Genomic DNA, 12550 nt, shown 5'->3' with positions numbered 1-12550 from the left:
TTCTGCGTGGGTTGTTCTGTTCACTCAATGAGGGCAGAGGTTGGCATTTTCCATCATCTGTTTCCAATGGCAGGAGTTCTTTTAAAAAAGAAAATCAACAATTATGCTTGTTAAAATGAGGTGATGTATTTGACCTGAGCATGTTAATAACTGAATAAGGCCAGTTCTAAGCTGCAGCAATCACTGGCCATCTGGCTCCAACACTGCTGTTCATGAGGACAATTCTTGAATCTTTTCAACATCATTCTTTCTCAAACAGGTATGAATCTTTTAACCTGTTGGTTTGTTGCAAGCCTGTTGAAAAAATGTTTTTGTTATGCTTTATAACTCCAAAAACGAATCAAAGAAAGACACAAGAGCCCAGGAGAATGTGTATGCTTAGTGAGGCTTGCAAAAATGACATGGTGATGTAATGGTGTATGCCATTCATGTACTACTTACGTATAACTTGTAATGAATTATGTGAACAACAAAGAATGCTTAATTAAACAATGTATTTAAAATATTACTCAAATATTACTGAAATATTAAATACACAATACTCCTCCCTGCTCAGCTATAAGTTTCAACTCTATATAGAATACATCTCAAGTCATCCACAGCATAGTAAATTTTAAATTGTGTCATTAAGGGCTAAATATATATTTGTGTGGAAGATTTCTTACTCTTACAGGATAATGATGTCTTTCCTGACTATGGGGGTCATTCTGCTTGGCAGGAGAGGCTTGTGGATGTGAAACAATCTCAGGTTCTAGGGCCTCCTCCATGGTGGTTGTAGGAGTTCACTCTAGTCCTGCAGGAAGTGGTTCTGACAACTATGGATGTCATTCTTCTTCTTTTCTCAGATTTCCTCTCTGGATTTACTTTAATCCTTGCTTCTCTCCCAGCCCTACCTCTGGACACTTTTTTTCTTTAATAATTGACTCTGCTCTCCTCAACTGATTGACGTGTCATCTCCAGATGACATCAGACGCAATCTACTCTGTGTAGGAGAGTGTTCTAGTTCTGTCCTTAATCTTTCCATGTACCCATTTTTGATCACCTCTGTAGTCCCTCATCAGGACTGCTTCTCCAGGAGTGAAACATCGAACCTCCTTATTTGAGGAATCCTCAGTTTGTCCTGCATACACTTTCTGAGATTGGGTTTGAGGAGATCCAAGCGCGAGCACAAGGAACAATCCAGGAAGAGCATAGCTGGTGAGTTGTTGGTTGTGGAGTCTGTTGCATTGCAATATGCAAGGCAAAAATTGGCGAGCTTCTGATTCAGTTTCAGTGTATTGTGTTCTGCTGACGTTACTCGCAATGTGTTCTTTAGACTCTGGACAAACTTTTCTGCTAAGCAATTTGTAGTTGGTTGGTATGGTGCAGATGCAATGTCTATTCCATTCATTTTCAGGAACCACTGAAACTGTTCCACAATAAACTGTCATCTGTTGTCACTGACTAAGGATTCTGCATCACCAGACCTTGAGAAGTGGCTTCTGAGCACATCAGCTACGTGCAAGGCTGTAGTAGAGGCTATTGAGAACACGTATGCCCATGTTGTACTTCAGCTACATCCACTACTACCAAGAAATTTGAGCCCATGAATGATCCCATAAAATCCTTTGGCAGGAAAATGTAGGTCATTCCTGGGGATGGAGAGGCACTGCTCTTGGCACCTTCTGGATGTATTGGCATCCCAAACAGTGCATGAGAAGCTGCTCAATCTGCTGACCTATTCCAGACCATCATACAAAGCTTTGAGCCAACGCTTTCATTATGATGTTGCCTGGATGACCAGCATATAGCTCCTCCAACACTTTAGCTCTCAGATCCACCACTGCTCGCATTTTCTCAGCACACTTGTGTAATGCTTGTGCGTCAATGGTGTGACCACAGTAAGTGATGCTTGGTTTAAAGACTTTACACTTGTTGTGCCATACTCCGAGCCCATAATAATCTAATCCTTTCAGCACTGTCTTGAGATTTTGGAGATTGTCTTCGTTATCCTCACTGGTAACAGTGATGTCATCCAGATAACACTGAGTGTCCTTGGCAGCCTTTCAGTACTTGGTCCATTGTTTTCTGCCAGAGTGCAGATGCTACTCCATAAATAAGCCTATTATAGTGATAAAGCCCTTTGTGAGTGTTCGTGGTGAGAAACACTTTGGACTCTTCTTCCATCTCCATCTGTAGGTAGCTCTCTGCTAAGTTCACCTTGCAAACCTTTCTGGAGGGTAACATTTCAGCAAAAATATCTTCTATTGTAGGCAGAGGATATTGATCTAATTTCAGTACTGGATTTATGGTGACCTTAAAATTGCCACAGATTCTGACAGACCCCATTTTTGTTGGCTACTGGTATCACTGTCATTGCCTGTGGGCTCCACTCAACCTTGGAATGAATTCCTTCGATGTCCATGTGATCTAGCTCAGTGGCTAATTTATCTCTGATGGTATAAAGAACACTCATGCTTTGTAAAACTTGGGTGTGGCAATTTCATTGAACACTATCTTATCCTTGATATTTCTGAGTTTTCCGATGCCATCCTTGAACATTGTTATTGCTTCATCCAGTACCTTTCTTAATTCTCTCTCAGTTGACTCTGTTGCAGGGGATGTGGCATGAAAATGGTGGCTGGACATCCAGTTAGTTTGTAGTTGTCTCAGCTAATTATGGCTCCACAATGCTGGCCCACCTACTTTAAATGCATGCAAGCCAATGTGGTTCATTCATTTTTGTATTTCACTGTTACAATGTCATTCCTGCAGGAGTTACCTTTTCTCCAGTATAAGTTCTTAGTTGGATATCTGCAGGTTTCACTTCAGTATCTTTGAACTGTCATTCAAACTCATTTTGTGGAATGACTGAAACAGCCAAGCCAGTGTCCAATTCCATTTTAATTAATTTGCTATTCACTTCTGGTGGAAGCCATATTTCTTGACTCTGGTTAGATTTCACATTGTAATTCTGAAGGCCTGTGTCACTCTCATCATTATCAGCTTTTCATCAACAGCATGCAGATTCATTCGCCTTGAAACTGAAAATTGACTTTTTATCTTTTTCTCTCTTCCCTGTGAAGTCCATTTATTTTTGTCTGCTGAAAATGCTCTTCGTATGTGTCCTACTTTGTTGCACTTTCTGCAAGTTCCATCCTTAAATCTGCATTGATCTGGTGTATGTGAGCCCCTGTCACAAAAGTATCACAATTTATTTGGCTAGACATTGCAATTTTGTTCACACTCACTTTCATTCCTGACTGCAAGAAAATCACATCTCAGGCTGCTGTTTCCATCAATACAGCTATTTCAACAGCTCTTTTGAGTTGTGCTTCAGTTAAAAGCTGTTTTTGAATGTTATCTTATAGGATTCCACAAACTAAATGATCTCACAGTACATCAAGCCCATCACTGAACTGACAATGCTTCGCCAATCTCTTGAACTCAGCCACGCACTGTAAGCTGAAATAGATTCCCCTTCCTTTTGATTTCTCTTATGAAACTAAAAGTGGCCTGCAATCAACAACAGTTTCAGCTCTAAATGTTCCTGCATTAATTTCACAATATCAGCAAAGCTGATTTCAGCAAGTTTGCTTTGAGTAGTCAAACTTCTAAACAAACTGTGTACTTTTCTGCATATTACACTCAGCAATTTACTCAGATCATTCAGTTTCTATCAGCCTGTTGTCTTTTGTGCAATCAGATGTATCTATCTTTCTGATGTAGCCAGATTTTTGTTTCTTACTTACTATTATTATCACATGGTACTCACTGTTTATGAACCCATGAATGCCAACCACTTTGTTTTGCCTTGTCTTTTTATTAACTTGATCATCTGCTCCCTTTCCAAAGATAAAAAATTGCAGCACTTCTTTTGAAACTCAAACATCTTACTGCACTTCAACAGGTAGGTAGTCATCTTGGGTTAATTTTAAAACATACTTGTTATAACCATATAACAATTACAGCACGGAAACAGGCCATCTTAGCCCTTCTAGTCCGTGCCGAATTCTTACTCTCACCTAGTCCCACCGACCTGCACTCAGCCCATAACCCTCCATTCCTTTCCTGTCCATATATCTATCCAATTTAACTTTAAACGACAACATTGAACTCAACCACTTCTGCTAGAAGCTCATTCCACACAGCTACCACTCTCTGAGTAAAGAAGTTCCCTCTCATGTTACCCCTAAACTTTTGTGCTTTAACTCTCAACTCATGTCCTCTTGTTTGAATTTTCCCCACTCTTAATGGAAAAAGCCTATCCATGTGAACTCTATCAATCCCCTTCATAATTTTAAACACCTCTATCAAGTCCCCTCTCAACCTTCTATGCTCCAAAGAATAAAGACCTAACTTGTTCAACCTTTCTCTGTAACTTAGGAGATGAAACCCAGGCAACATTTTAGTAAACCTCCTCTATACTGTCTCAATTTTATTGACATCTTTCCTATAATTCGGTGACCAGAACTGTACACAATACTCCAAATTTGGCTTTACCAATGTCCTATACAATTTCAACATTACAACCCAACTCCTATACGCAATGCTCTGATTTATAAAGCCCAGCAAACCAAAAGCTTTCTCCACCACCCTATCCACATGAGATTCCACCTTCAGGGAACTATGCACCATTATTCCTAGATCCCTCTGTTCTACAGCATTCTTCAATGCCCTACCATTTACCATGTATGTCCTATTTTGAATAATCCTACCAAAACGTAGCACCTCACATGTTATGTTTTTTAACTCCAAAAACTAATTGGTAGTAAAACACTGGAGCCCGGGAGCATGCGTACACGTAGATTTTCTTTAGTGAGGCATGCACATATGATGTGGTGGCATAATGACGTATGTCATTCATGTACTTTTACATATAACCAATAATCAATTATGTAAACAACAAGGAATGCTTAATCAATCAATATTTATATGTTTATACACAACAATTTTCCTGTTTTATTTTTACACAAGTCTTATTTCTAATTTCAATACAGTTCTGCATTTACTCATTTTAGGGTTAAATCTGTTATCTGCTTTTTCAATTCCATGCATTATTTGATTAGTTTACACCTTAGCTGTTTCCTCTTCAGGAAACACAACTCCATTTACATCCCTGGTTCTTTCTGGATACCCACCACCACTCTCCTCTGTCTAGAGGAACTTGTCCTCACTCTTAATCATTTCTCCTTTGGCTCCTCCCACTTCCTGCAAACAAAAGGTGTAGCCATGGACACTTGCATGGGTCCCAGCTATGTCTATCTTTTTGTCAGCTACATGGAACAGTCTATGTTCCAAGCCTACACTGGTGTCCGTCCTCCACTTTTCCTACGCTACATCGATGTTTGCATTGGTGCTGCTTCCTACAAACATGCTGAACTCGTCGACTTCATCAACTTTGCCTCCAACTTCCACCCTGCCCTCAAATTGACCTGGTCCATTTCTGACACCTCCCTCCACTTCTCGATCTCACTGTCTCTGTCTTTGGAGACGGCTTATCTACTGATGTCTATTGGTTGTTCGTCCATCGTTGACGTCGATGAGGACCTGGACACCATTATGATGGTGTCGAGACTAGCGCGTGATTTGGATTTAAGTGAGGGAGAGTTGCGCAGCGTCAGCCTCACTCTCTCTTCCCAATTCCCATCTGGATCCAGTGGCAAGACAGAGTCTAGATGGCTGGAGATGGGACTAGGCGCAGTGGATGACCAGGACGTCTTCTGTGTCTTGTCCTGCTCTACACATTCCACGACGCTTGCAGAGACCGCCTTCGTGACTGTTGGACCTTCCATAGGTCTCGTCCGCTCAATCCGCCGGAGTCTGTCTTCACATGCTGGGTTAGACAACTCCCTATCTCACCGAGGGTTTGAGACCCATTGGCTACCCTCACCTGGTTTAGCCGGCTTGTCGAAGCCGTTGCCCGGGGTGTGGCTGCTGTCGCATGCAAACAGCTACGGGGAGCCACAGGTGAGAGCTGAGTGCCAGGTGGGGACCAAAGGTGGACTAACCGCCCTGAAAAGGACGCGACATGTTCCCCCACCAGAGGTGCTACCCCTCCCTGACACCCCATACACCCCTGATGTCTATTATTAACCTATGGACTCTCAAATCTACTTGGACTATACCACTTCCCACCTTGTTACTTGCAAAAATGCCTCAATTCCTCCATCTCCACCACATATGCTCTTAGGATGCGACTTTTCATTCTAGAACGAAGGAGGATTTTCCTTCCTCCACCATCAATACTGCCCTCAACTATATCTCTTCCATTTTACACAAGTCTGCACTTACCCCATCCTCCTGCCACCCAACCAGGGACAGGGTTCCTCTTGTCCACACCTACCATCCCACCAGCTTCCGTGTCCAGCTCAAAATTCTCTGGAACTTCCACCATCTCCAATAGGATCCCACTACCAAGCACATGTTCCCCTCTTCCCCACTTTCTGCTTTCCGCAGGGATTGCTCCCTACATGACTCCCTTGTCCATTTGTCCCTCCCCACTGATCTCCCTCCTGGAACTTATCTTTGCAAGTGGAATAAGTGCTACACCTGCTCCTACACCTCCTCCCTTACAACCATTCAGGACCCCAAGCAGTCTTTCCAGGTGAGGCGACACTTCAACTGTGAGTCGGTTGGGGTCATATACAGTGTCTGAAGCTGCCGGTGTGGCCTCTTGTATATCGGTAAGACCGGATGTAGATTGGGAGACCATTTCACCAAGCACTTATGTTCCATCCGCCAGAAGAAGCAGGATCTCCCAGTGGCCAGCCATTTTATTCCACTCCCCATTCCCATTCCCATTCCGACATGACAGTCCACGGCCTCCTCTACTGTTGCAATGAGGCCACACTCAGGTTGGAGGAGCAACACCTTATATTCCATCTGGGTAACCTTCAACATGATGGCATTGACATTGATTTCTTGAATTTCTTGTAAAGGCCCCCCACCACCAATCCCCATCCACTTTTCCCTCTCTCACCATATCTCCTTGCCTGCCCACCACCTCCCTCTGGTGCTCTTCCCTGTTTTTCTTCCTTCCATGGCCTCTGTTCTCTCCTATTGGACTCTCCCTTCTCTAGCCCTGTACCTTTTTCACCAATCAATTTCCCAGCTCTTTACTTCATCATTCCCCCTCCTGGTTTCACCTGCCAACTTGTGTTTCTCTCTCCTCTTCCCCACCTTTTAAATCTACTCATCTTTTTTTTCTCCAGTCCTGCTGAAGGGTCTTGGCCCGAAACGTTAACTGTCCTTTTTTCCACAGATGCTGCCATCTGCAGATTTTCTCTTAACAATGTCTGATCCACTGAGTTCCTTCAGGGGCTTAATATTGCTCCAGATCCCTGTATCTGCAGTCTCTTGTGTCTCCAAAGAATTTTGTAGCTGGAGAAGGGAAATCCTACTTATTTTGGTGATCTGGATAAAAAGAGAGAACATTGGAAAACTTAGTGCATTTGTGGTGGGAGAAATAGAACTGATATTACAGACTGGGTGTTTTTAAACTGCTCAATGTTAAATATTGAAGTTTGAAAGTATACCAAATGCTTTCTGCATGCCTGTCAATCTGAACTTGAGCTGAGCTACTGATTACGTTTCTGTTCCATAACTAAGATCACCTGGTTTATCTTGCATAACATTACCTAGTCCCAGTTCATCTCCCGATGAAGCCCTTGTGCAAGCTTTAATTCCTTCCTGACATTACCAACTACGTACATTTCCTGGCCACCTGCCTTGATTCTAGTGTAGATAAATTTTAGGTCACTGAAACCTTTTCAGCATTCAAATTGCCTATTTCTTGTTTATTAGTGCCACCCACAGTCTACTCTTTGTTCTTGCAACTTTCCTTTGGATGGGGCAACAGCTGTGGTGGCTCTAGCAGACGGTCACAACCTCAGCTGGTCCTATAAGAAACAGGATAAAACCTGTAGGTGCTGGAAATCCAAAGCAACACACAAAAAGTGCAGGAGGAACTCAGCAGGCCAGGTGGTCTCTAACGCTGGATGAAGCAAAGAGCTGGGAAGTTGATTGGTAGATGAAGTGCTGGAGGAGGGGGTATTGAAATGGCTGGCTACCAGGTGATCCCATTTTAATTGCGAGACCAATTCGCTGAGCACTTAATGCTCCATCCGCCAGAAAAAGTGAGATCTCCCAGGTGCCACCCATTCCAATTCCACTTCCCATTCCTATTCCGACACATTAGTCCATGGCCTCTTCTACTGCCCCAATGAGGCCACGCTCAGGTTGGAGGAGCAATACCTTGTATTCCATCTGGGTAGCTTCCAACTTGAACTTCATGTAACTACCCCCCTTCCTTCACCATTCCCTCATTACTGTTTCTCCCTCTCACCTTGTCCCGTTACCTGCCCATCACCTCCCTCCAGTGCTCCTCCTCCTCCCTTTCCTTCCATGGTCCTCTATCCTCTCCTACCAGATTTCCCCTGCATCTCTTTCACCAATCACCTTCCACCCCTTTACTTCACTCCCTCACCCAGTTTCATCTATCGCCCACCATCTCGTACTTCTTCCTTCACTCCGCCCACCTTCTTACTCTGACTTCTCATCTTTCATTCCAGTCCCGATGATGGGGCTCGGCCTGAAACGTCGATTCTGTTCATCCAGCATTTGTGAGTGTTGCTTTGGTCCTACAAGAAGGCGGCTGGAAAGGGGGCATTGGTGAAGATGGCTGTGCCTGGCAGCCTAGCCAAGTCACTGATTCATCCCAGTTTATCTGGAAGCTGCTTTGGTCTAGAGCAACTGTACTTGATTTCTGCAAGCTTTGTCATTCAGGAACTACTGCCAAGTATTCTGAAGCTCTTGCTGTCAAGATCACTACAACCCTTTGCATCCCGAACATTGATATAATATTCTGATATTAGATTAGAATAATCTAATATTCTAATCTGATATTAAATTAGAAGATAATATTTTCATTGAAAGATATTGCCACCATCTGTCCAGTTTGACAATGCAAATCACTGCAGCACCTTACAAATAATTTTAGCAGAAGAACAGCAACAAAATGGGTGAAAAAATGACCAGGGCAGGATCACAAGAATTTAACTGATGCAAAAGCAGAAATGCAGGGTGGGGTCTGAAAGGGGAGCTCAAAGGTTGGAGTGAAGATATCAGACACACACAAAATGGGAGAACTCCGAAGCAAACTATAAATAACCATAAAGGAAGTTTGATGACAAATCTGTCATTACAGATTTTAATTATGTTCCTGATGTACTGTATTTACATACATTTTGTTACATCCGTCATGGTATCCTTGGCTGATGCAGGAGGTGGAAATCAATTGCTATATGTGGACTGTAGTGGGATGTGACCATATAGGAATAATAATGTCATGTGTATGGGCTGGAAATAATAATTGCTAAGTGAAAACTGTTAGCGTCAGGGAATTGCTGATGTTTTATGCTTTTTACTTGTGACACAGATGAATGCTTGTATTTTTGTTTATGGTAAATTATCATATTTTCTTGATTTTGAAGAATGATGCTGATGTGGAATGGAAGTTTGCCAGAGCCAAACTATGGATTTCCTATTTTGAAGAAGGACGGACACTTGCAGTGCCTTTTAACTTGGTGCCAAGTCCAAAGGCCTTCTTTTACCTTCTATTGAGAATTAAGAAGTTTCTACCGAATCTTTGGAGATGTAGCAGAGGACAGTGCCAAGAAAATGCAGAGATGGCAAAGGTATAAGTTTGGCAATTAAAGCATTTAATGGATTTTTTTATTGAAAAAATGTTTGATAATATGTGCTCAATAAAAATGAGGCAAGGAAACTACCATCTGAAGTAGCATATAAACGAAGAAAAAAATAAATTTGCAGGACTAAATTGGAACACAAACTGGCAATACAAAGTGACAAATCGAAAGCAAGAGTTACAGCAAAAGAAACTTAAAAGCAAAACAAAAAAATAGTTTTTACAGTCATGTTGGGAAGACCTTACAAACAACTCAACTGAATATGATACCATTTTACAAAGTAAGGAAAAAGTAGACATATGAAATATCTGTAATGCTATTTAGAGTAGAAAAAAGGAAAATGATGTTGGATGCCAAAAGGATACTAATATTTAATCAGAGCAAGAACTCATTACAATCACTAAATTGGAGAAAGCAGTTGTAGCATTAGCATTCGTAGGTTCTTCTATATTACTATTTAGTAGGGCAGATAACAACGTGGAGGTTTCTATACAAATATCCCTTATCGATGGTGAACACTCAGCTAGCATCAGAGAATGTTGGACATGCTCGGTAGGTCAGGAGGTATTTATGGAGGGCGAGACAGAGCTAATGGACCATATTTTTTTAGAATTGAGAGAACGGAGTAAGTGCGTGTAATCTGGCAGAAAATATGGAGTGATGCAGAGAATGAAAAGAGTGACTGTGGAAGAAGGTGCATGATAGTTTGCTGTAGACTGAAGGCGTCTTGTTGATGGCAATTAACATCCATTTAAAAAAAAATCATTTTCTTCTCTGACCCTCTTTATAAACCTTCTCCCGAAACTATCAAACCTTCAGCAACCTCTCCTAGTAGTCAGCAATGTGTATCATCCTATTTACATGCTTAAGATTATACAAATATTTACAAGTCATGTATGCACATTATCAAAAGCTACAAATAACTAAAGGTAAACCTACTTTTCTAATCATTTTGACTGCACCACTATAATATATAGACTCGACAATTTAGTATTATATTGCCTAGGTACTGATGAGCCCCGGTTTAAGATGGGGCTGGTGATGCCCAGCAACTACTTATTGGTGGCAAAACCAAAAGAAAGAAAGCTACTAAATACCTTATTAATAGCACTTCATTAATAACGATCACCATTAATTATGGAGAGATGAGTGATGGCGGCAGCAGAAATGGTTGAGGAAAGCAGAGGCGAATGTGCATGGGAGGCCTGGTTGAGGCAAGTGAAGGTGGAGGCGGGGTTCATGCAGAGACATCCCTGAGAGCAAGAAAAGTCCTGATGTCTGATCGAATCAGAAAGGTCAGGGTGTCGGGACCAGTAGCGAGGCAGGGGTTGATTCTGCCCATTGCTCTGTGATATTTATTTAGCTCTGCGCTGAACTGAGATTTTGGAATGCAGTGATGCCTGGCTTGGCGTCTGTGGTCTCACAATGTTTTCTCGGCCTTATGATGAACTGAGGCTGTGGCCTGTTGCAGCTGAAGTGATGCCTGGCTTTGTGTCTTTCATAAAACTTCAGTTTCTGAAGCTATTTGTTAACTTTTATTGTTTGCACAATTTGTTTTTTCTCTTTCTGTGCATTGAATGTTTGATGGACTTTTTAAATGGATTCTTTTCGGTTTCTTTGTTTTGTGGCTGCCCGTAAGGAGACGAAGCTCAAGGTTGTATAATATATACAAACTTTGATAATAAGTGTTTATTGAACTTTGAATGACTTCTCTGGTAAATTTAATAAATAACTTGTCTCATTATACCAAAGGGTTACTTTATTTGTACATCAATCCAGTTATTCTCATGCAGTTTTCAATATTCACTGTAATCTCCAAAACTTAAGAAAGAGCAATACCCCATTAATCACTATAGTAATTACATCTATACATTGTTGGCTAAGTATTCTAAAGAATCCCTAATTTCTAGAGACTGCTGTGTGTGAACATCACAGGAGACCAGCAGTTTCTGAGATACTCAAACCACCCAATCTGGCAACCTTGTCACTTCTATCATATTTCTTCCCCATTCTGATATTTGGTCTGAACAACAATACTTATTGACCATGTCTGCATGGTCTTGTGCACTGAGTTGTTGTCACATGATTGGCTGATTAAATATTTGCATTAATGAGCAGATGTACATAATTAAGTGGCCACTGAATGTAGATTTACTGGACAGAAATCTACAATTAAAAAACATGGAATGATTACACAAACTAAAACTGAATTTCCTGCTATGCAAGCAGTTATTTTATCAAAGTTTTCAAGGTCTTAAGGGGAGCTGATGAGATAAATATAGGGAATATATTGCTTTTGATTGGTGAGTAAAGGACTAGCAGGAATAAATTAAACTTGTAACTAAACATGCCAGGCATGATTATGAAAAACTTCTACATGGAAAATGTGGCAGAAGTTTAGAACATACTGTAAATCAATGTTGCTTTGTCATCACCGTGTCAAGGGTTTGGCTTTCCCTACCAAATATTGTTGCTGGAGAACCATCACTACAAGGGCTACAGTACTGGCAGTGGAAGATAAATGCATCCCTGAATGTAATAAAACAATTGGGGGAAAATAGATATTTTTATCTTGATATTTGAAAGCAACATTCAACAACTAGATTTTTTTCATAGTATTACAACTTGTCTTTAAATAGTATCTCCATCGAGTTTTGAGTTAGCAAGTGCTGTGTGTAGACTCTAGGTGCCAAAATCTCCAGTTAATATATCTGGCAAACATTATGCTATATCCAGACTTGTTCATTTTCTCTCCCCAGCTCAAACACTGCAAACAGTCAAGTATTCAAAGTTCTGAAACTAACAGTTTACATAATGTCAGAAATCCACCAACACGGTACCAGGTAAGCATACTTATGAGC

At 41.3% G+C, this 12550-nt stretch overlaps 1 protein-coding gene across 1 annotated transcript in view; it reads left to right on the top strand.

The window, feature by feature from the left end:
- LOC140200763 (short transient receptor potential channel 6-like) overlaps positions 1-12550 on the top strand; it is a 121557-nt gene that overhangs the window by 89932 nt on the left and 19075 nt on the right. Inside the window, exons 9-10 of the mRNA XM_072264363.1 lie at positions 9474-9677; positions 12449-12532. Coding sequence (XP_072120464.1) covers positions 9474-9677; positions 12449-12532 — 288 coding nt within the window. The remainder of the gene's footprint in view (positions 1-9473; positions 9678-12448; positions 12533-12550) is intronic.

This window comes from Mobula birostris, chromosome 7 (genome assembly GCF_030028105.1).
Source record: "Mobula birostris isolate sMobBir1 chromosome 7, sMobBir1.hap1, whole genome shotgun sequence".
In the NCBI taxonomy this organism is placed as follows: Eukaryota; Metazoa; Chordata; class Chondrichthyes; order Myliobatiformes; family Myliobatidae; genus Mobula; species Mobula birostris.
The sequence above is the reverse complement of the archived record's forward strand: the minus strand, read 5'-3'. Positions and strand labels throughout refer to the sequence as shown.